At 28.4% G+C, this 26,626-nt stretch overlaps 3 protein-coding genes and 1 pseudogene across 3 annotated transcripts; all 4 read right to left on the reverse strand.

Moving 5' to 3' along the window:
* Positions 1-3,284, reverse strand: LOC114188922 (peroxidase A2-like). Its single transcript, XM_028077592.1, has 4 exons — positions 2,980-3,284; positions 2,714-2,905; positions 739-904; positions 1-656 (listed from the first exon to the last, which is right to left on the reverse strand). Exons 1-4 carry the CDS (start codon positions 3,205-3,207, stop codon positions 175-177), a joined length of 1,068 nt encoding a protein of 355 aa, XP_027933393.1. The 5' UTR covers positions 3,208-3,284; the 3' UTR covers positions 1-174.
* Positions 3,285-11,335: 8,051 nt separating this feature from the next.
* Positions 11,336-13,024, reverse strand: LOC114189243 (peroxidase E5-like). The gene is made up of 4 exons (XM_028077964.1): positions 12,713-13,024; positions 12,428-12,619; positions 12,088-12,253; positions 11,336-11,999 (listed from the first exon to the last, which is right to left on the reverse strand). The coding sequence occupies exons 1-4, from the start codon at positions 12,920-12,922 to the stop codon at positions 11,527-11,529; spliced, it is 1,041 nt and encodes a 346-aa protein (XP_027933765.1). The 5' UTR covers positions 12,923-13,024; the 3' UTR covers positions 11,336-11,526.
* Positions 13,025-16,566: 3,542 nt separating this feature from the next.
* On the reverse strand, positions 16,567-18,182 carry LOC114187386 (peroxidase A2-like). The gene is made up of 4 exons (XM_028075631.1): positions 17,896-18,182; positions 17,593-17,784; positions 17,331-17,496; positions 16,567-17,236 (listed from the first exon to the last, which is right to left on the reverse strand). Exons 1-4 carry the CDS (start codon positions 18,112-18,114, stop codon positions 16,761-16,763), a joined length of 1,053 nt encoding a protein of 350 aa, XP_027931432.1. The 5' UTR covers positions 18,115-18,182; the 3' UTR covers positions 16,567-16,760.
* A 6,052-nt stretch (positions 18,183-24,234) lies between these two features.
* Positions 24,235-25,266, reverse strand: LOC114188568 (annotated as a pseudogene).
* Between the last annotated feature and the right edge of the window lie 1,360 nt (positions 25,267-26,626).

The raw sequence follows: 26,626 nt of genomic DNA on the forward strand, positions 1-26,626 counted from the left end.
TTTTCACCTCCAAATTAACCAAACAAACCAATTCTTATAAGTGGATATTATCCTTAACGAGTACAAAATACAAAGGTTGTTACAACACAACATTACCAAACACATGCATGTTCCTGTAAAACCTTTTATTAATGACCACTGTGTCGCATTTACTACAACATTCTTCATTTTTTTTTAGATTGAGCTCACAACACCATCTTTTGAAGATTGTTTGGTGGGTAGAGTAGACAAAGTAGCTGAATTTGCATTCACAAAGTTACAATGAGCTCGAATCTCTCCCTGTGTTCCTGTCAGCACTTGTATGATGCTCATTTTTATCATTGAAGCCTTAAAATTTTCGTAGAAAAGAGTCTGGTTATTGCTGAAGTTGTTCACAATGGGAATAGTATCTGCACCGGTGGTGGAAAACAACTCTTGATCACTCCGAAGCAACCCATTTTGAAGTTGAAGATTGGAGTAGTAGTTAGAGTCAAGTCTATCAGGAGTGCTTAAGTCCAAATTAGTGAGATTGGTTCCAGGTCCACCATTAGGGCAAATTGCTTGAAGTGCTTGTAGCAGGGTTGTGTTAAGAGTTGGGTCAGGGTTTCCAGTGCTGTTGAAATTGTATAATCGATTCACAAAAAATCTGCATTGAGCTCTGCCAATTGTATGAGCACCTGAAGAGGAATTATATATATGTAACATATTATACCAATTTTGTTAAATATATGTTTCTTAGAATGCAAAAAATATATTTACCTGAAAGTGCAACTAAATCAATTGTGCTAAGGTTTTGCCTTTCAAATGCAGATTTGAGTTGGTCGAGAGAGAAATTGGGACCAGGAAGATTTTGATTAGCAAGATCGAAACTTGCGTTTAAACTGTCTCTTCTTCCCAGAGGAACTTTCCAATCAGGACCATGAGCCTAATAAGTAACAACACAAACAAATTTATATATTTGAAATTAATTTGTTTGACTTTTATAAAAAAAAGGGCAAAATTGTCTAAACTTGTATTTTCTTTTAACTAAAAATTTAAGATGATATTTTTTATGTAAAGTACATAGGACTGTGTTATTTCCACCCTGTTTTTATGAGTTCATCCACCGATTCTTTTGGTTATGTATCTAAATACTGTTTCCTTTAAGATAATCCTATCAATGTATTTTTCGAAGGTGAACTTAACACATGTATAGTGAGAATAGAGAAGCCTTGAACATATTTTAAAATATGGGCTTTATATTTATAGACTTGGGCTCCAGGCTCAAAGGCAAGTTGATTATTGTCCATGGATCCACATCTCCCAATAAAACTTTAAGATGAGATTCAGATTTACAATATAATAAATTTGAATGCTTATTTTCTTTAAATAAATTTATTTATCTGATTATATGTTTTTGTTTTTTTTTAAATAACAAGTGGAATTTCTGGGAAATGTTTTTATACATAATTATATCTATCTTAATTTCTTTAATATTTTTTCCTATTTTATTTAAAAAATATCGAACTTATTTGATTAATGTTAAAGTACCATGATACATTTAGCATCTGGATTCGTTTATTTCCTTCGGTTAAAAGTAACAATAATTATATAAATTCATTACAAAAATAAAAACTAAAAAGAATGACTTGTTACTTTTCTTATAAACAATTAGATTATATAATAAGTAATTTATGTTTTAATTTTAACAAGTATATACTTTGAAATAAAATATATTATTTCGAAATTATCCAAATAATTGATGGATACAGTGCTGCTACCTCTGTTAGGATGTCTATGATTTATACCAATACATCAGATGTCCCTTATATAGAAATTTTTTTTTTCAGATTTTTATATTATATTTAGTTATGAATAGTGTGTAAGATAAAGAGAAATGATTGCAAGGTAATATATTTAAAGAAAGACCTACCTTTTTTTTTTTTTCAGTATTACTATAAGTACACGAAGCTTCCTCCTACCATTCAAAACCTAACGGGAACTATATAATCCTTTGTCATTATGTTTGAATAATTTTAACGATAATGATAATATCTCTCTCCTTTTTTTTATTTAGATCTTTTCCTCTTTAACATGATTTAGTATAAGTTATTGATTAATATCTTATTATTATTTTTATTGAAAGGAGCAATGATCCATATTAAATTATATTAAAAATAATAATGAAAATAGAAAAAGAAAGTAAAAATATAATTTTCTCAGTTTTAACAAGAGATATCAATACTTTTTATTCAGATGGTTCACTGTCATGTTGTTCTGTCTATGGAAAGATATATCACAAATTGTGTGATGAGTTTTTGGCCTTAGTACAAGGATTTATTATAGTACCATAGGATCTGACATTATTGAGGACTCATAAAAAATCTTGACAATAACACCACAACAACTCACTAGCTCATATCTAAGTTAGTTCACATATGCATTAAATAAAAAGAATACTCCTAAATTTATTATCATCTTCAAGTTAATTATAACCGAGTATTATTGAAGTCACATGCCCGATAAAGATAATATCAATTTATTTATTTTATTTTATAAATAAATTTTAGAAAGTTTAATTAAACTTAAAAATATATTTTGTAATTATGAAATTTGAATACTAACTTTCTTTTCTTATAATTATTTTTCAAGCCAAAAGAATGGGAAAATTGAAGTTTTAGAGCGAGATTTGTTTATCTTATTTGAATTACATGATTAGTTAATATGAGTGATAGAGGAAGATAAGCATAGTTACCAGAACAGAAGATATCTCAGCTGCAAGAGCAAGAATATCAGCACAGGAGACAACCCCAGGACATTGATTTTCTACTGCTGTCTTGATCTCATTAACAACATCCAAACCTCGTAAGCTGTTGTTATTTGGCCCTGCACCTTGTTCACTCACGATCGTGTCAGTGCTGTTCAAAAGAACTGATGCATCACACCCCTGTCACACACAGTGATTACTAAGATTTTTCAAAGATGCTTTATAAAAAGAAAATCAACACAAATGGTATATACCTGAACAAAGCAATCATGGAAGTGAAGTCTTATGAGACTGGCGAGAATTCGAGGATCGGATTTGGAGACATTTCTGAGAACTTCACGCACAATAGAATGCACCCTTGGACACGTGTCTCTGTAGAATGAGTTATCAAGCTGTGCATTTGAGAAGCGTGGTGATGCTGCCAGCAAAACCACCGCACAGAAAAGTGCTACTTTCACTGTGAAAACACTGAAAAAACTCATTGTTTCTTGTGTTTTGAGCAGTGAATGTGATGTTGTTGTGAGCTTCCCCAGATGCTTGTGGTCTATTTAAAGAGACAGAAAGAAGAAAGAAGAAAGAAGAAAGAAGAAAAGAGGAACGTGGTTTAGTTTTATGATCCGCTGGTGGTGGGTTCAGATTTCAATCATGCTACCGCGATTAATGAGAAAAGTCAAATTTGGTGTTTCTGAAATTTAATAAGAATTCATCCATATATTCACGATGCTACACCTAGACCAGGTTGTTTAAGTGTGTTCTCTCTCAGTAAAAATAAATTAACCAGAACTAAACACGTTAATATATGATATGGTGAACTCTGATTTTGACCAAAAATTTGATGAGCTAATATTTATATAACTACATTGATGTTTGAACTTAACCAGAAAAATATTAGATAAAAAAATAATGTTTGGTTTGAATGAGGATAGAATTAAATAATGATCACAATTACCTATCTTCGTTCCGAACAAATGTTCATATGTCCATTAGTTTCTACTCACTCTTCCTTTATTTATTTTCTCTAAGTGGTGTGATTAAATTGACTTGGATGATAAAATTGAACACATTAAAATATGGATCCTTATGATTCTTGCACAACAATTGATGTCTCTGTATATATTTAATTTTATTCCATTCTTATTTCCTAACATGTGTTTACGATTTAGTTTTTTTTAGTAAATGCGATTTTCTTCACTACTAATTTTTGTAGTTGACTATATATATTTTCTACCTTATATTTTCGTGTGTAAATATATATATATATATATATATATATATATATATATATAATTTTAACTTTTTCATCGATAAAACATGAAAAAAAAAACATTCTTATCTCCATATCAAAATTTAACAGGTATCAAAATTTTGTCTAATCTTTACTAAATTAAATTTTTTTATGAAATAATAAAAGATTACGGTAAAAGAAACGTAATATTATCAAATATTCAATATTAAGAGATAATTGTTTCTTTAATATTAAATATTTATAAATAAATTATAATTATGATTGTATACATTCAAAATTAGAATACTAACTGAAATTTTGTGAGAACCAAAACATTTATTAAATTTACAAACATTAATGAAACCTAGTTGATAAAATTTAAAAATATTTTAAAAAAATATAAAAAATATATTCAAATTAAAAAATATTTTAAATGTATGTTTACTTCAATTTTTAAAATTATAATGAAATCTCTATTTTTATACACTAACAAAAGTTATAATACATCACTCTATCAAAATCACACAAAGAAAAAATTAAATTATTAATAATAGAATTTTAACATATCTTTTATATTTTGAACTTCAATATATATGTTGGATTCTAATAAAAAAAATTCATGACAATTATATTAAATCATTATATTATAATAAATAAAATTTATTTATATAATTATAATAATAAAATTATATGTACGAATGTGTACATCCCATATCTATACCCAATTAATCGTAGGGATTCATTATCAAAACAGAAACATATTAAGACAATACTTACAAAACGAATTTATTTGTTATCCCTAATCTCAACAAATATAACAATCAAACATTGTTCATTGTATGATTAATTTAATCCTTTAATACATGTTAACTCAAACAATAAAATCTTAAATTCATTATTTTGTATACATTGCAAACTAAGCGCATTCGAAACTAACAATTATATACTCCATCAAGTTATCTTCCACACACCCCAAATATTAAAATAGAAAAAAAAAATATCTGCATTGTAATGAAGGCAACTTTACGAACAAATTCCTATGAAACACAAACACACACTACAACAATTTATAGTTTAGACCACACTAAAATAAACAAAGGCTAAATAAATGTAGCCTAAACATATAATAAACAACATTTTTATAAATGATGTATAAATATCATGAAAGTCCATGATTATATAATTGTTGCTTTAAACTATGTGGGCAAAACTAGTAAAAATGTGGTCTAAAAACATAGGTAAGGTATAAAATCAACATGTAAAACTATTGTCTATTGTAAGAATTTTAAACAACGATTTTAAAAATATTGTCATATTAAAAACCGTTGTCTATTACCTATAGCTACACTCACCTATACCACGCCTAAAAAATTGTGGTCTAATCTTTAGACCACGATTTTTATAATTTATATCATAATTTTATGTCGTTGTCTAAAGTCATTTTTGTTGTAGTGACACCTTTGCATGACACTTATGTAAGACCTTAAAATCTTCACTGGAAAAAAAAAATTAAACTATGGAAGAGAATAGGGAAGGCTTTACATAAACACTTCAAGATAACACTTTTCTCCCATTCTTTTTTACTCTTCAAATTAATACTAAAGAAATACACATTCATTACTTACCTTAAAAACATGACATGTATACCTTATATAAAGTTAAAGATAAACATGGTTATTCACAAGACAAAATTAATACATCCAAAAATAAGATCCATGGTCATTATTGTCTAAGACTATAGAAATGGAACAACTAAATTATTTATAAGAACTAAAATCAATATATACAAAAAGAAAACATACAAAAATATTTAACCCTTAATTTAAATAAATTTAACGATTATCTACAACAATGCTACGTACGGTAACACAAAGTTCACTTATTATACCTATTACTATTTTGTTCAACATTGAATCAAGACTATGATGAGAGAATAAATTTAATTTTCCTCTTTACTTACGAGTGTATGAATGATTAATATATAATTGGATTTCCTTTATTGAAGTTCTGGAAAACTTTAGTTATAATGTTATTTTAACAAGGAGCATATTTCGGTTGGTGCGTCTAAGAGAAAAAAAAGAGAGAGGAAAAAGACACTATTTTTACTTTCTTTGGAATGTAAATATTATTGAAGTAGTTTTAATATATTATTCATTGTTTTAACCTTTTACAAGATGGTCCATGGTTCCACAAGTGTTATTTATTTAATGGTATTCATATAATTAAGAATACAATTTAATTTGAAAATTTAAATTAATTATTTACTGAAATTGAAACTTTAATTATAATATTAAGTATTTAAAATTTAGAACATACATGTAAAAATAAGATATTCCTACAAAAGCAACATGGGGTCCATTTCTTTGTTGATAACTTTTTCTTTCTGAGCTCACGTTATTAACCTTGCTTTTTGTGGCGTCCATATTTAATTAAGGTTCTTTGTATTATAAGTATTGCGATTTATGTTTTAACTTTTGTAAAAGTTTAATTTATTTAAAATATTTATACTTATAATAAAAGAGAAGCAGTATTATTTCATACCCAAAATCGTGATAACATATTTAATTAAAAAAATTATATATCAATATTATTGGTTGATATGTATATATAATAGGAATTTTTTTTAAACCTTATTTTCTATAACCATTTAACAACTTTAAACAATAATAAAATGTTAAATGAAAATATAAACTAAATTATTGAATAAATATTAATAAAATACTGTGAAGAGGAGTATGAATGTACATATATCAACAAATAAAGTTCATTAAAGTATTTCTCTTGTGTTATGTTAGGAATGAAATCTAAGATGGAGTTTATACAATGTAAAATCAATAAAGTTAAGCAACATAATATAAAAATATATCTACAAATTTATTCCTTTAAAATTGAGTAAAAAGTGATGTTATATATTTGATGATCTAAAAATAGTGTTGTAATGCAGTAAAATATTTTCAACAAATTTTGAAGAAAGACTTTATATCATTTCTAAACTAAATGTATGAAATGTAGATAGTTGAAAATGAATTTCTATCAAAAGTAATGTTTTATTTAAAAAATTAAACTCAAATCTTGTCCCGATTTAATATTGGAGAAAAGATAAGGTCTGCATTATTAAACCTTAAAGTAAAGGTGTGTTCCAACAACCATGCTTTTGAAACAACGAGTGGTGAAACAGTAACATGTAACGTGGGACCTTTCTGAATTCTGAATACATTTATTTAATCTGAGTTTTCCAACCATTATTTTTCAATGATCCTTTGGTCAATAAAATCACCCCATGCCCTTTTCGAGTAACTTCTCTTTAACCATCTCCTTTTGCTTTCACCAAACCATTTTAACATTTATACACAATCTGTATATATATTTTTATTTAATCACAAATTTATGTCTCAAAATACACTATAATGATGCTTTCATGTTAGTTTCTATTTTCTAAACAAGATCCCACCAAAACTGGATATTACTAATATTATATTAGTGATCACGTGATAAAGTTAATTTGACTACCATCTCCATCTTGTTTCTTAATTAAAATTTACTTAACAACGGATTTGGTCTCCAATTGTTGGGCTTATACTTAATAGTGGTGATGGATTGGATTGGATATTTAATGATCCAATCTATATATATTTTATATCTAAATAATTGGATCAATTTTTTTGATCTAAATTTATAATTTAAATTATTTTTTTAACAAAATTAGTTTGATTTTTTTTTAAATATAGATCCAAATATTTAGATCAAGTTCAAAATTCAAAATCATTTTTTTATAAAAGAAATTTAAATTAAATTTTTTAAAACTTGTGTCCTTAAGGTCGACACGACTTAGTCTGTACAGGTCTTCAAGTCGACTCAGCATATACGGGTAGCCGGGTCGACTCAGCCTATTCGGGTCATCGGGCCTGATCGGCCCATCAGGGTCGTCGAAATTGCCCAGTTCGTACAGGTCGTTGGAGATGAACCGTTTGAGTCGTCAGTCAGCCCAACCTAGCCCATATGGGTCTTCAGGCCCACCTGGCCCGTTCGGGTCATTGGACATGCCCAGTCTGTATGGGTCGTCTAGCACGGCTCGTTCAAGTTGTCGGGCCGACTCAGCTTGTCTAGATTATCAGGCTCGCTCGATCCATTATGGTCGTTGAGCCTGCCTAGTTCGTACAGGTCGTTGGGCACGATCCATCCGAGTCATTGGGCCGACCCAGCCTTCGAACCTGATTGACTCGTCCGGTTTGTTGGGCCCAACCGACTCGTCCAATTTGTCAGGCCCGCCTAGCCCATTTGTATCTTTAGGCCCACCCAACCCGTTCTGGTTGTCGGGAAAGGCATGTCCAAATTTGAATTTAGTTTAATTCATCCCAACATTTAGCCTAATCCAACTAAAAATTTAAATTGAAAATTTAGATTACATTTTTTTGATTATCTATATTTGAAAATCTTGATTTAGATAATGAATATCCAATCCATAAAATTTATATAATTTTAATAAGATTGAAAGTCAGATATATTAAAATGAATTTTAAATGGATTGGATCGGAGTAAAATTGGATCGGATTAAGAAAATTAGATTTTTTTCCATCCCTATTTGTCTTTAAGTTTATTATAGTGTCCCTTTAACTAGCAAAAATATTTTGTATTTTTTTTTAAGATGTTTGACTCTCCTTGATCGTTCAATATCGTGTTAGATCAATATAGTCAAGTAACAATGATAAAATAGAAAAAAAGTTTAAACCAAAAATAAAAACTATCATATCAAATATGCGACATTTAGATTTTAAATATATAACACGATAAGATATAACTTGAATCTGTAGATTAATTCAAACTAGCCTTATCCAATTGAGGGTTTATTTTATTGATCTATTAGTTGTTAATTATTGTATTTATCTATATTAGGTGTCCCCTCGGTAAGAAAAATATAAATTGAACCCTAGTTTTGTGGGTACAGCTTATTTAAATTATTTTCTATTTCTAAGAAAAAAAGCTTATTGAATTATTAAATAAAAGTTATCAAACCGAGGATCGAACTTCGAGAATGAAATAAATAAATAAAATAACCCTAGTTTCGTGGGTCTTGTTTGTGTGCATGCACAGTGTCGTGCTTCGTAATGGAATTAATTAACATTTATAGCTAAATTTGTTTAAGTAGTTGGTACAATCTGGGGTTATGGGAACATCTTGCTGGAACCACACGTTGATTTGATTATTAATTAATGTAGATTTTGTCTAACTTTCAGTTAGGATTTCGACCTAAACCCCCAGACATTTTTGCTTGGATTTTGCTGCACATGTATTTTATTTTATCTTAGTCAATTAATCTGAAATATAAGTATTTGATTGATGTACTTTATTTACTCAAGAACAAAACGTGTAAGAAACACAAATTTTTAAGTTATTGAGATCGGTGCACTTTTTATTACTAAAGATTATTTGCATATGAAAATTCAATAGTAATGTAAATGGAAAAAATGTAAAAATTAAAGAAAATAACGAAGTAATATTTTGTTTAAAATAAAACATTTGTGTTCTAAGTACATAATTTAAACAAAACATGAGAGTTTTTGGTACAAATTCGTCAGTGCTCAGTTAAGTTGACTAGAGACAATGCGTACTATTAATTTCCTTAGCTGAATTGTAGTTTGTAAAGTTGTTAGGGTTTATTGACCAAAAATAGTTGGTACAAGATTGTAAATATATTTTAATGTAGAAGTTTCTCATATATATATATATATATATATATATATATATATATATATATATATATATATAATAGAAATTTTTATTTCAAAATATATTTTACAACTTTGGATCAACTAGTAATAAATATATATTAAGTTTAGTTGGCAATTTTATTTGATGTTTGGACAATTTTGGAAAAATTATGAAAAGGGTGGTTTCGGTACTTTGATATATGTAATATGTTTTTTTTTTGTGCAATTAGTTTAGTGGGTTTAAAAACTCGTTAAAATGAGAACATTTTGAAGAATGTTAGGATGGATTTCTGAAAAAATGAACTTTTATTATTTGTTTATAGGACTTAAATAAATTTGCATATTTAGTTATGAATTCCTTTAATAAAATAAAAAATAAAAAAAATGATTTGATGACTTTATTGATATATTCAAAGTCAAATCTTCAACAGATATATTAGAAGTACTAAAATAAATATACTAAAATTTTGGAACGCTAAATATATAAAATATATTAAAATTAAAAAAATTATTTATACAATATTACGTGTTTGAAAAAAAAAACGGGAAATCTCAAATACACTCATATTACACTAAGCTCTGTGACATTTGTAGACGAAAGTAGTTCTAACCGAGATTTAACGTGTATTAGACGTCAAGATTAATGTTACTAATGTTTAGGTCTCTACATTTAAGAAAAAGTTATTTTCACACCGTTTTCAATTTTGATTTTCATTTCACACTAGATTTAATAATAAAATATTCTATTAACATTATAAAAATAAATATATAAAATATTATAATAAAATAGTAGTTTTTTGAAGTGTTAAATGGTTATAAGAGAAAATTGACAATGTCAAAGTACCACTGCCCCTACATTTAACACATGAAGACTAATAGAAATTTTTACCGTGTTAGTTATTATAGTAAATACAAGGAACTGCTTTATTTGTTTTGTGAAGTATGATATTAATGAGTAAATTTTAATCTTGTATTAGTAGTTAATTTTTTTGTTGATGTGCTAAATAGTTTTCTAAATGATAAGTCAAGTTAATTCAATTAGAAGTGTTTTTAGATGAAGTTGAGAATGTGTTTAATAAATTGATTTATACGAATGTATAGTGATATAAATTAATATGATCATAGATAATTTCATAGTTAATGATGCTGTGAGAAACCAATTATAATATATATATATATATATATATATATATATATATATATATATATATATATATATATATATATATATTAGTTATATTAATTTTCTTAACGTTACATTTAAGAAGGAATCAAATGTTACCGAACCCGACAAACATATGATTGTTACCATAATGTAGCAATGAACATTGCCATGGATGGAGTTATGAGGGCAGGCTTGGTGAATTATTCTATTCAATCTAATATATACCACTTGTAGAAACATAATTTGACATTAATTTGCAAATAGTTCTTAAGCAAGTGTATATTTCAATCTATAATTAACCACTCCAACCCTTGTTCTGTTTTCTATCGTGTCTGTCTCAACAGAGTTCGTATTCTTGTATTTGGCTTTTGACAATCTTTTTTGAAATTGATTTGAATCTACGAAAATACAAAGTTTATAAATTTAGTTAGCTATTTTATTTTTAGATTATTTGTATAAATTCTTTGGTGAAACATATGTAAACATATAGGTAAATAAAAGAGCAGGTAAGAGATAAGAAAACGAAAAACTGATATTAAGAACAGAACATGGTTCAAAAATACAAGAAAGACAAAGACGATACATGCGACAATGAAACATGGTAAGCTGCGGACACTTTACGCGAATAAAGTGGCTATAGCTTCGTTATTAGTGACCATGTGAATCACACAATTCCAAGTGTGCACAACTCCTCGTAATTCGTTTATATAGAGCTCACCATACCCTCTTCCAATTCAGAGGCCACAGTATCAACTTCAACAGATCTTCTGTTAATAAAATTACACTGTTTTCTTATTTCTCCTTTATTTCCAGTGAGAACACCGATATTTCCCATTTTTATCATTGATTTGGCAAAGCTGCTAAAGAAATCGTTTTGGTTACTGCTGAACCTGTTGACAATGGGGATGGTGTCAGCACCGGGTGTTGAGAACAACTCTTGGTCACTCTGAAGCAAACCCTTCTTAACCTGAAGGTTGGAGTAATAGTTTTTGTCGAATCTATCAGGAGTGGTCGGGTCGAAATTGACCAAGTTGTTTGGTCCACCCTGAGGGCATATATTGCGCAATTGTTGTAAGTAAGTAGGGTCAAGAGTTGGGTCAGGTCTGCCAGTGCCACTGAAGTTGTACAATCGGCTAAGAATGAAAAAGCAGTGAGCTCTGCCAAATGTATGAGCACCTGAAATTCAACCACATCCAAATCGGTTTTCAACAGTTTTTTCCATTTGTTGTTGCTATTAATGCAATCAGGGAACATTTGTTATTACCTGAGAGTGCAACTAGATCAGTAGTGTCAAGTTTCTGAACAGAAAATGCATCTTTAAGTTGACCGAGTGTGGAGAAAGGAGAAGGAAGGTTTTGATTCGCAAGTGTTCTGTTTGCCGTTAAACTATCCCTTCTTCCCAGTGGAAATTTGATGGAAGGACCACCAGCCTATCAATATTAAACAATTGTTGAACAAAATAATAACAAGATTCAAATCAAAGAACTTGAATGGTGACAGACACGTGTTGAATCTTGTTTTCAATAGTATTCACTATGTGGCTAAATTTGATTGGACAACTTCAAAAAGGTGCAAAGAAGTTTGGTCTGAGTTCTGAGACGTACCAGAATAGAAGAGACTTCAGCTGCAATGGTAAGAATATCTGCACAAGAAACAACGTTGGGACAAACATTTTCCACAGCTGTCTTGATGTCATTCACCACATCCAAACCTCTTATGGAGTTGTTGTTTGGGAGGGCTTGTTGCTCACTCACTATCGTTGCAGTGTTGTTCAACAAAATCGATGCATCACAACCCTGCAAGCCACAACCACCACCAACATATATCTCAGTTCATTCTTAAAACTATCAAGTATTTGATGGTTGTTTCAACATGAAAAAGTTACATACTTGAACAAAACAGTCGTGAAAGAAAAGCCTGACGAGACTTGCAGGCATACGAGGATCCCTTCGTGACACTTTCTCTACCACTTTGAACACAACATTACGCACGGGTGGACAAGTCCAGCGGTAGAAGAAGGGGTCTAGTTGTGCATCTGAGGAGAAGGGTAACCCTCCAAGCACCACTAGGGCTGTTACCACAACACAAAGAAACCTCATTTTTATGTCTGAAATGTTAACCCCTTAAGTGTTTTTGTGTGTTGCTGTATTCTGAGACAGACCATGATGCTACACTCTTTATTTATAGCTACAAATGGCCATGGCCTTGCTCCTGAACTGTGAAATGAAGATCAAGACTTTTTGTTGGGCACGTTATCTGGTACAAAATGCATATATATTTTTAAACATAATACTCGCACAAGTTGTTTGTTTACACTAAATGATGATTTAAGTATTTGTGATAGATTATGTTGAGAGCCACTTGATCAAGGAAGGTGCAATGCTAGTCTTTACCGTGTTGCATTTCTTAATCGACTCATTTATTGCCGAGTCAACTCTCATCGATTGCCACAAAAAAAGTCGTACTTTAGATCTGTGGATATACCATTTATCTGACCAAAATTAAGTTTCGTAAAATAATATACGCCATACTTATATACAAATGCTGTAATTTTTCTGTACTGTAAAATGTTTAAACATGATCTTAAGAATGACTTCTTAGTCAATATTTTTTTTTTAATTATCTTCAAGTAACTACTTATGTTGGATAACTTAAATTAAATTCTTTTACTATTATACAGACTATACAGGAAAATTAATTTATTAAACATGAATTTTATCGAATAAAAATTACTCTTATAATACTTAACATTTTGTGTTATAGTTTTTATAATATTTTGTTCATTTTGAATTAGTCTTATTAAAAATGTTTATAAAATTGTAAACATATTTAAACTCTGAAAAAAAATATATGATGATTTCTGACAAATTTAAAGTTGTTGTCGATCATATATTTAAAAAAATACGATGAATATTCTTTTCACATTATTGGCTATAGTTTATAGTCATAGGATTTATTTTGGCAAGCGCAGAAGTGTGTTGAACAATCTAAATCCTCTAGGTATTTGGGTGTAATTATTTTAGATTAGAAACAATAAGTGGTCCATATATAATTTGTTTTTGAACACTCTAACATAAATGTTACGTGGTCTCTATTATAATATTTTTTCCAAATATTCAAACTCGACACACTCCATTTTGGGTCATTGTTAATTATTTATTATACTTAATTATTAGTATAGTAGCCTAGTGTAAGTATTTTATTCAACATTCAACCCTCAATTGTCTTGAACGTAACATCATCGTTTATAGACTTCAGTTTCTTGCACAAATGTTTTGAGTAAGGATGGATCTTCGCACAAATGTTTGGGGTAATTATTGTTTTTTCAACATTTTGTAGTGATTTTTATTTTCTTAATGAGATATATATGCTAAAATATTTTTCAAACAAATAATGCAAAAAATATGCGAGTGTAGTATTTTTTAAACCATCAAGAAAACTAAATTGACGTATTTTTTTTTTATCTCTTTTTGTAAAATAAATTGTATAAATAATATACCTTTTTTATTTGTTGATCATTGACATCGTTTTATCTTCTTATCCATAATTTGTTTCATTATCTCCTTCCACATATAGTTGTTAAAACCTAAATTGAGATCGAGTTTTCTCTAGATTACAACCACGTGGTTGCTTACATTTCTACCTAAATTATTAATTTGGGCATTGAAATATGAAGCAGTTGTTACGAAGATGATTATTATAATATGGACGAAACTTCAATGACACACATACACATGTACCAATTTTTCATTGGCTAGTTTTGCCATTCTTTATGTTTGGATTTAACAATGCACAAAACCTAATTTGATGCCCCAAATGGATAACGAATATTACTTGTGATATCAGATTCATGTGATCTTTAATAATTGATTATTCAATCTCTCTCGTTAATTTGTAATTACCAAACCATTTCATGATATGTAGGGGTCATACATCATGAAAATAACTTCTCTATTTTTCTATGTTTTTCTCAAATAAAAGGTAAAACAATGTTTATTTTTACTTATTTCTATCGGCAAATAATTAATTTAAATTAATAAATAATTTGAATAGACTTTTAATTAAATACCAGGTCAACAATCAATGATCTCAACGCATGATTTCAATAATTATTATATCAACAACTAGTCTAAAAAATGACCCAAATCGTATACAGTCTATGAAGATAAATAAAATAGAAAACTCGCTCCAATATATAATGCATTAAAATCAAAGTGGACCAAAACGATATAAAAAGAAAGTTGGATTCTCTATATTTGGCCTCTCTTTCATTCTTATTATAGTTAATGTATTTAAGATATAATTAATGTCTTTATTTCCGTATTTGAAATTCCAAATCTACCAAAAAATGATTATTATAATGTTAAAATAAACACAAATTTAATTTTATAAGTTGATTTTATGATATTAAATTAAATTTATAATACTTTGATTTTTTGTTAGAATGCAGGAATTTGATCTTGAATGGCCCACATATAAGAGAAAATTTGGTTGCATCATCTTTATTTGTCCTTAAAGTCAAGTAGTTGCTACAATCCAAACCTTTCCCAATCGCTTCAATCTTTAAAGTGAGGAAAATTTTCCACGTAGCTTGGAATTTGGAAACACAGTAATTTTTCATTTGGTTCACTTTTTCCAACGAGGAACTTTCATGCCAACATACAACCGACACTTTTAACTCACCTTGTTAATACACGTTGAAATTCAGACCACAGTTCATGATTGCTTCTGACAGAATCTATAAATAAAATCTTAATTTTAATTAAATTTATTTAAAAGATAATTGTAAAACTAAGAATTAAATTTATTTCCGTATGGAAATTTATTATATTCTAATCTTAAATTTTAAATAAATGAATCAATATATATTTTTTGAGAATGCTAATAGTGTTTTAAGAGTAATTGTTGAAATATAATTAATAGTCTTTCGTTCATTATTTTACATGAAAACTTAACTAATTAACTATGTTAATTAATTATATTATAAATTTACTTAATAAATTTTATAAAAACAAAAATATTCTTTAAAATTTTGATGTCATATATTTTTTATATAAAATAATTACTTTGAAATTTCTAAAGTGTCTATTAAAAGGTAAAAAAATATATAACTGAAACACAAAAAGCGTAAACATTTAAAACGGTTTAAAAGGTATTATCTTTAATTTTTGAAAAGAAAAAAAAACTCTTTGATATTTTTAATAACATTAAAATATGATTATTTTATTATTTAATTTTTTAAATTTTTTAAATATTTAACATTATTTTTTGTTAATTTAAATTATATTTTAATTTTTAACAATATTAAAGTATAATTGTTATATTATTTTTTTACTTTTTATTAATGCATCAAATAAAATATTAAAAAAAAATTAGATACTTGTGACCATTTTTTTTCTGTAAATAAAGTAAAATTATATTAATGATTATTAGATCAAAATTAATTATGAATTTTTGTAAAATTTATATTATGTTAATTTTCATTTTAGGTATCAATTGTGTTTTTTGAATTGATATTGAAACACATGTCAAATGTGTTAAACAATTTAAATATTAACATAAAATACATTATATACATAAAAAATGTTTATATAATTATATTAAAAGAACTTCATTAATTTTTTTAAAATATGAGAACCAAAGAGTACAAACACATTTTATCTTAAAATTAAATATAATAATTTACAATTTAAAATAAAAAAAAAACAACGATTAATACACTTGAAAGTGATACTGTATTTTCTTTTTATAATTAAGACGAAAAAAGTGCTATTTATTTTCTTCAACAAAAGACTGAAGGTAGAAGCTTGTTCTGATACAGAGCTTCAGTAGAATACAAAGTACAACGTGAATGGTTCACCACAAGCCGCATACACATAAAACTATTTATTATACCTTTAATCACTACATTTTCCACCCTAATCTTTCTCCGTTTATTTAGATTGAGCTAACCATTTCTTCTTTTGATTGTTGGATGGTAAAGATATCAAATGCAGAAGAATTTGTATTCACAAAATTGCACTGCGTTCGAATTTCTCCCTCTGATCCTGTCAACACTCCAATGTTGGCCATTTTTATCATCGACGCTATGAAATCTTCAAAGAAAAGAGTTTCATTGTTAATGTAGCTGTTGACAATAGGAACAGTGTCTGCATCAGTCGTGCTAAACAGCTCTTGATCACTCCGAAGCAGGCCATTTTGAAGTTGAAGATTGGAATAGTACTTGGAATCGAATGTTTCAGGAGTAGTTAAGTCCAAATTGGTGAGATTTGTTCCAACTCCACCATTGGGACATATTGCTCGCAATGATTCTAAGAGAGTGGTGTTGAGAATAGGATCTGGGTTCCCACCGCTAAAATTGTATAATCGATTCACAAAAAATCTGCATTGAGCCTTACCGATTGTATGGGCACCTAAAAATCAAATTTTTTCAATCATAAATAGCTTTAGTGTATTTTCACACTGTAAACCACATTACATACACAACCATTTCATAAACATTCGTACCTGAAAGTGCAACTAAATCAGTGACAGTGAGGTTCTGCTTAGCAAATGAGGAATTAAGTTGATCAAGTGTAAAATTAGGACCAGGAAGGTTTAGATTAGCAAGGGTTCGATTTGCTGTCAAACTATCCCTTCTTCCTAATGGAACTTCCCAAGAAGGACCTTTAGCCTGCAGAATATCAAAAGTTGAACAAAAATTGTTTAGAATTAAACATTATATAGTAAATAATTAACAAAGTTTGAGATGAAATGATTATGCAGATACCAGATGAGAAGATCTCTCAGCTGCAAGGGCAAGAATATCAGCACAGGAGACAGCCCCAGGACAATGATTTTCCACTGCTGTCTTGATTTGATTCACAACATCCAAACCTCTTAAGCTGTTGTTATTTGGCGCTGCACTTTGTTCACTCACGATCGTATCAGTGTCGTTCAAAAGAACCGATGCATCACACCCCTGTTAGTCATATTAAATATATATTTATAATTCACTTACTGTAACAAAATTAAGATTTTGTACTAAGATGAAAGGAAATGTGGCAACGAGATGAAGAAGAATATAGTTTACTTGAACAAAACAGTCGTGAAAGTGGAGTCTGATGAGACTTGCAAGCATGCGAGGATCAGATTGGGAAACATTTGTGAGCACATCTGTTACAATTGAAGACACATTTGGACATGTGGTGTTGTAAAACAAAGGATCTAGTTGTTCACACGAGAAGCAGTGTAGTGTTCCAAGCACGACCAGAACACAACATAAAGTAGTAGTGAGACCAAGGGAATTCATTTTGTCTTTCTGATGTTTCAAATTTATGAGCGTGTTGTTGTTGTTGTTGTTGCAAGAACATGCAGATCAGGTGCTTCTATTTATAGATCGTCTTTTAACAGGGTTTTAAGCATGTGAATGAAAAAAACGCAATTCAAAGAATGACACCTCTAAGATTGATGAGTCTGATTTGTAGATAGAGATTGCATATCTACAAAATTGATAGATACTATTTGGTATGAATAATATAATTAAAAAAATTAAATTAAGAACCAAGACCGGGGTTTAAGTTTTGAATACATTTCATGGGTTAAATGTCAAAAATGAAAGTTTTATAACTTATTGTAATCTTGAATAGATCGAATAAGATTATATTGGATACTAAATAAAATCTAAACCACCAACGAGGAACATGAAATAAGAACATTGCACTTGCTTTTCCAGACACCATGTACTTTTTCTTTTAAAATGCTAAGTAGAAATGTAACCACGTTAAATTTTTTTTAACTTGAAACCTTTGCTAGACTTTCGATATAATACCAATGAGACATGAGTTCAACTACATAAGGTATTGACAGCACTCTTAACCCAATAACTTGAGATAATAAATTTATTGATCTTCGTCCTTATATAATGTTCTACTCTCTCATTTCTATTCGATGAGAAACTTAGACTTACATTTAAATTTTAACGATATTATATCTTTTAGGTAATAAGTTTTCAAAAGACCGAATGATACTAGAATCAAAAGTTGATCATCTTCATATGTGAGTGAACTAGTATTTGTATCTTATTCATGTTGTGTTTATCGTATCTTGGTGATATTAGAAAAAAAGTTTATCTTGGTGGTGTGTTAAAAAAGGAACATTATTTTTCTCACATTATCATACATGAGAAAAATCTTTGTATATTAATAATGGACAAGTAAGTAAAATTTGATTAAATTTAAGGACTATTAGTGTATGTAACATAAAACGCTAATAATCACTCTTTGGTTGCATTAAGAATAAAGGAACATTTGAACTCACCCTGTGAAAAATAATGGTTTCGTCAGAAATGCATGGCCTCATCATATACAAATGCATTAGGATATGTAAATAGATTGGAAGTTAAATAATGAATGCCCGTATTAATTGAAACACTATGTATGCCATGCATGAAAATTTTATTTCTTAGCAATTAATTTTATGAGTTAAATAAAAAGAATAATAACGTAGGAAAAAACTTGTAATTACATGATACGAAATATGTTTTCACACCAGGCCTCACAAATTAAGCCGTGATCATCAATAAAGTTTAATAATAAAAAATGTTGACTCTAATATATATTTTTTCAACATAAAAAAACTAAATTGTAAATTAATATAAACCATAGTTTATAATATATATATATATATATATATATATATATATATATATATATATATATATATATATATATATATATATATACAAAACTTAAAACCAAAATTTACTTTTTTTTATAAAAATTTATTTGTAAACCCATATATTTAATTTTATTATTTTCAATATACTTTATATTTGTTGGAGATTGGCGTGACTTAAAAGTGAAGGTAAAAGATAATTTAAATTTATTTTCCTAGTATCAAAGTTTATAATAATAAAGTTTGTTAAAAATATTATCTCACTCACTACAATATTGTTATTAGACTACTCACAAACATTTTGTTTCACGGATAAAATGTTAATGTTTTGATCTTAGGTACTGTGTTAGATATTTTATTTACGTTAATTAGATAAGATTAAATTATCTACACAAGCGATAGTCTTTCTTATTTTACAAATATATTTTATACAGATGAGTTAAATTTAAATTCATCTCTAATAGAATTATTTCAAATTTATTCTAATCGAGATGGAGTAGTTATCACATCATCCTTCAACTTATATTACTTTCCTAATAACATTAAAGACATGCTTATGTACCTTTTTTTTTTCGTGAGAATATGTGTCTTATTTTACCTATCTTGATTCAAATTTAATTCAAGTTTTTATAGAAAGTAAAAAGAAAAAAAGAAGAAGAAATCTTTACTTTTGTGGTGTGAGAGAGGGTATACATCGTATTCAATCACAGGTAAAGTTCTGCTTTTTGAAGTTAAAAGTGAAGTCCGCGCGTACGAAGCTTCTAAAGTTGGTAGAAACGTAGATAAAATTATAAACTTTTTCTTAGGATTATTCAAATGTAGGAAATGTGTCACTGCTTGTTAAAATTGATGTTTAAGAAATTATTTATCGCTAAAAATAGAAAGTAACAAAAGATCTTAACTCTTTATGAAAAATGTTAGTATGAAATGAAGAAAAAAAGTTGAAGGTTGCACATAAAACACGTTTTGAGAGGGAACGTCGAAGTAATAAACCCCCTAATGGGGTACCATATGGTAGGACACACCACACTTTGGGACTTCGTGCATGCACTTCTTCTGTTTATTTTCCACGCTCCCTGTTCATACTTTTGGACTGCTTCAGAGGGTCTAGAACAAATAAACACAGGAAATTAAAGTAAACAATAACATTTTTTTTTTTTAAATTTTAAGAGTAACTTCCTAGCAGATTCAGCAATGATTGATATATATATACATTTCTCATTAATGTTTATATAAATAAATTTTCAGTTTTTTCATCATATAGAGGACTCTTAATAAAAGTCGGTATGAACAATAAATACTATGATGATATGTTGACATATTTCTTGTCTCTAAATAGTTGATAGGTGATATTTTTTAAATTGATATTTTTAATTGTGTAATATTTTACGTTAACTAAAAATAAGACAATTTTATAATATATAACTAAGGTATAAATCTCATTTTATAAATCGGAATTATGAAGTTGAATTATACTTAAATTTCACTATTATACACGAATAATTTAAGAGTTGATTATGTGAATTTATACTCTTATTAATTGTACTTTTCAGACATTGGTCCCAAACAACATTCAATTTTCCTAACATTGCACCGATGTCTTCCCACGTTTATGTTAGACTTTATTCATTACGTAACGTGTACAATCTCAACTCTCATGAATTGGCATTATTGGATGTGTAAAATTTCTCCATCTTAAATTTCCAAATTTTGACTATCACATTTAAAACCCTATGTTTTCATACCATTTATTCTCTATTGGAGTTAAAATTTTGGTAATCTTTATTAATGCAACTAAAAACATACTTAAAGAGGGTCTCTTGTTAAGAATTTGAGAATCAAATATTAATTGCTTTTAATTGAGACCACTTCACATTACAATTCATTTGAAAATGGAAACTGATAGAAACTACAATTTATACATTACAACAAAGATGGTTATTGTATCATATATACACTCTTTTGTAATAGGAGCCATCTATATAAAGAATATCCAAAGTTGAAGGAAATTTTTTAAAGAACTAGAAGTAATTAAACTTCTATTTTAAGAAATCTTTGCAAAAGAAACTTTATCTAGTTCTCTCTAAAAGCAGATGGGAAGACTTTAAATAGATATAAATATAATTTAATGAAGAGGTTATTAGAAAAAAAATATGTATTTTTTATTTATTTAATAAATTGAATGCAGTGATGAATATGTTATTACATTAATATACTCGAGTCTTTTCGATTGTTTAAGTTTTATTTTTCTAATTTTTAATCACTGGATTTAATGGTCAATTATTTTATAGTATTTACCAATAATATGTTTATTTAAGATGCTATATTATTTTAAATAATGAGAAGAGAATTTTTTACGATAAAAGTTAGAGTCATCATATAAAAGTTAGGAGAGTATCTTAATGTATAAAAAACTCATAGTCAATGAACAACGTTAAAAATTTAAATGTAAACTACAATGTTTACCATAGAAATAAAAAATTTGACTAATTAACATATAAAAAAAATTACAAATTTATTACATTAATGTTTTAATACGAAAACAGTATATATACTCTCTTTTCTCGAAACTCTCTAATAACTTTTTCATAAAATAAATTAAAATAATAATATCAAAACTAATAATCTATCTTAATCACCTGTTAAAAAAAGAAGAAAACATGTCATGCTATAGAAACCCAAACAAAAGTTAAGTATCTATGATTAAAATAAATATTTTTACTTAAGAAAGTATTCATTCACATTCATAAAATATATAATATAATGTTTTTGGTAGTTTATTTAACTTGTTTATTTTTTTTATAAGTGTATATTAATTTAATAATCGTGTTCTGGTGGAGTGGTGGTAAATGAAAGAAGCCCAGTTTTGTGGGTCTCGTTTGTCCTCCGAAATTGGTGACGTTTGGCGAGAAAGTAGAACACATAATTTTCATCATTGTGATTCCTTTGGTATGAAATAACATTTACAACCACACGCTACAAGACACAAATTATATATTACGGAACAATAATAAGTAACCATTAATAGAATAAATAATAACGTAGATACCACATAAGAGTAGATTCAAGTACATTTGAATTAAAAGAGATCTTACTCATAATTATGGAGGAATATTCATAAAAAAAAAAAAAAAAAACTAAGGATGAGTTTCATTGTGATTTGTCCCACTTTTGAAAGTTGTGGAATCATAGGGGTATCCAAAGCCACACATTCATCTTTCTCTCTCTTTGTTTTTTTTTATTATTTATAATTAATACATTATTTAGCTCTCTATTCATAATATATTGTCTACTATTACCTTAAATTTATTAAAACTCATAAAATTATACAAGTTCTAATTCTTAGTTAATGAATCTTACTTACGGTTTCATAATTTTCGATAAGTTTTAACATGAAGATAGAGAATATATTGGTGAGAATATATGTTGCTAGCACCTCTCTTCGTAAATTATTCAAACAAAATTGTAATTCATATTAATTTTAAATTTGATCATTAAGTTCATATACCTGTATTCAATTAGGACTGAGTCAAGGGATATAGAAAATATAATTGGGCCAGGCCCATAACATTTGATTAAAGCCCATAAAATATTTTAATTCATTGTGTACATGTTCTTAGATTTATCTCGACCAGTCCACCTTTATATATAAAGTAGATGATTGTCTGTAGGATATGTTCACATATCCCAAACAACAAATTCCAAAACATTATTCTGATAATGAAATTTTCAAGAATTTAATTGTTAGTGAATCAGTTTTCAAAATTAGATTTAATATTTAACCCATTTCAATAGTTCTTTTAAGACGGGTCCCCATTGAGTTGATCCTACACTAAAAGATTCAACAATATGTTTAATCAACATATATTCAACAAAATTATATAATCATAACCTAACATGAAAATAATAGCATTACAAGTTGTTATTAAAGATACAGATAAGATAAATACAAATATTATATTATTGGATGAGAATGAAATATAAGAAACATATACAATTTTATAATTTCATTCCAACTAATAATGTCTCAGTTGTTATTAAGACCACATGTTTACCACTAGGTCAAAAATTATAAGTCAAAAGCTATAGTCTTTAATAAGAATGCAAATCTTTTTTACTTAAGAGTAAGAGAAAAAACATCACGATTTGATTGTAACTCAGTGCACTTGGACTTTGTCACATGAGACAATTGATGCAACATGTAACAATCACCTTCTCAACAATTGTCTCCCAAAGAATCTCATACTTGAATTATGATTCAGTCTACCTTAACTCTGTCACGACATAATTAATGTCACTGTTACGGGACAATTAATGTCACATATAACATCATCATCTTAATTTAAGGAATTATAATAAATAACACAAAAGTTAAATATCACAATATCCCAATTGTGTGTTAAAAAAAAATCGAGTTTTACGACCATACCAGGTGCATATCAAGATATTATGGTAACTTCCCTCTTTTGTTGTAAAAGTATTATGGTATTTTTAACCCAGCTTCATTGATAGATAATAATACAAAGAAGGGTACCAAATATGAAGAACCCTCACATGTTGATCACCATAATATGACTATAGATTCTCGTAACATAGGAAACAACATAGCAAATACAGTGACAGGTGACCATAATGCACAAAAAGTACACCAACAAGATCCACACCACAGGGACAAGCCTTGCATGTGACTATTGAACTCTTTATTTAATATCTCTGCATTTTTTTTCAAACTATAGTTTTGGTTTTGATAGTTTATTTAGATTGAGCTAGCTAAGCCATCTTCCGGTGATTCTTTGGTGGCCAAAGTAGCCAATGCAGCAGAGTTCCCATTAACAAAATTGCATTGTTTTCTAATCTCTCCTTGAGATCCCGTTAGCACTCCAATGTTACCTATTTCTATCATTGCAGACTCGAAACTCTCAAAGAAAAGAGTTTGGTTGCCACTGAACCTGTTCACAATGTCAATGGTGTCAGCACCAGTCGTGGAAAACAGCTCTTGATCACTCTGAAGCAAGCCCTTCTGAACCTGAAGATTGGAGTATAGTAGTTTTTGTCAAATGTGTCAGGTGTAGTTTGGTCAAAATTGGTGAGGTTAGTGGCAGCTCCACCATTGGGGCATATTGCACGAAGTGTTTGAAAATAAGTTTGTGTTGAGAGTTGGATCAGGGTTCCAGTGTTGCTGAAATTGTATAATCTGTCAACAAATGTACTGCAATGAGCTCGACCAAATGTATGAGCACCTGAAAACAAAGGGTGAAAATGTGCTATCATTTATTTTAACTAGTGGTATAAATTTTCTGAAGTGTGAAATATATATATCGTGTCTGTGTTGTTCAACAAAAATTGATGCGTCACACCCCTGCATGCATGGGATAAATACCATGTTTTAATGTATATATAAACTTTGAGCGGGATATTAAACCTAACTTTGATATCACGTTAGAAGTGGATTTTGAATCTAACTCAACTCTACAAAACCAGCTTGTAAGTTGAGCTTTGTACCCTATTTATATATTGTGAATTAGCCTTATCTCTTATCGACGTGAGAGATATCGACGTAGAACTTAAAAGAATCTGGATTTTCATTTCGAATGAAACATACTTGAACGAAGCAGTCATGAAAGTGGAGCCTTATGAGACTAGCAAGCATTCTGGGGTCTGATTTAGAAACATTTGTAATGATGCCTCGTACGATAGAATGCAGAGAGGAACGGTCAAGTTGTGCATCAGAAGAGAATGGAAAAGCTCCAAGCACAACCAGAACACAACATAAAAGGGTTGCTTCCATACCAAGGGTTCTCAGTTCTCTATTATTTCTGCTACTTATTAGTGTTGAACCTGTTGGCTATAACGTCTATTTATACTGATACATATGGCCTTTTAATCAATGTAATGTCCCTGCATTTCGTTCTTCAGTCATTCAAATAATTTTCAATCATACCACTTCAGATTAAACCTGTAAAGTGACACGAAAGATCTGGAGATTACGTGTGCATGTGGTGAAGTTTAATTTTTACTAAACTTTTACAAACTGTTTCCCAAATATATGAACTTCGCTTTACACAGTGTTGATGTTTATATATGTCATTAATAAATAAGAACTTTTCATAGATCCATTTATAGTTGGTATCGAAAATGTGAAAATATATTTTTATGCATAAATATTTATTATTGAATGCACGGGTGTGCGGTGATTATATTGAGATGGGTTAATATTAATGCATATTGATTAATATTGATAGAGGATGTGTGGTATTTATATATGAACGTTGGTACCACTGATGCAGGTCTGAAATGAAAAGGAATTTTTTGAGATGATTTAATTCCAAGTTAAGATCCTTTTTATAGTAGAATTCGATTGTTGGAATAAAAATTGAAAATAAAAATGAAGATGTTTTCATTTTAATCATGGTGAAGATCGTTGAGTGAGTGAATATCTTAAAAAGTTCTACATTACTTAAGATAAATAATAGTGTGGATGATAGTGGTTAGATAATATACTCAAAGTTCATAATTTTTAAATGTTTCAAGTAAGAAACCCTTTAAACTTGAATTTGACATTTTTTATTTTCTCATATTCTTATAGTATAGTGTTGATATAATACAAAATAACACTAAGCCAAAAGAAAAAACAAGAAACTTCAATGGTCGAAAGATTTGATTTAAAAGAAAATGGTTCACATATTTTAATTTCTATTATGATAGTTTGGACATGTGGCCCATTATTCATGGTTCCGTAATCAAGGTCATATTGGTCTATTTCTATCTTTCCTTTTAGGGTGACTACGGAAATTAATGAAAGATAAGAAATATTTTAAGTTTACTCTAGTGTCTCTTCTTCTTCTAAGTGTTGTGAGGTTTTGGTTAAAATTTTTGCTTTCGAGAATATGGATGTAATTGGGCAAGAACGCATGAGAGATTTGTTTATTCATTATACAAACATTCACATAGTTTTATTTTTTAATTTTGTCCATTATTGGAGTTTTTGCGCTGTATTCCTTTGTAGATTGTTTTTATCTTATTTATCTATTAATAAAGTAATTCTACAAAGATAAAGATGTTAGTGTTCTTCATGATAACACATTTTTTCTCATCAAAACATTTACAGGGAAAATAATAAGAAAGTAAAATGAATTATTCATCAAAAT

This window comes from Vigna unguiculata, chromosome 6, assembly GCF_004118075.2.
Source record: "Vigna unguiculata cultivar IT97K-499-35 chromosome 6, ASM411807v1, whole genome shotgun sequence".
Lineage (NCBI taxonomy): Eukaryota > Viridiplantae > Streptophyta > Magnoliopsida > Fabales > Fabaceae > Vigna > Vigna unguiculata.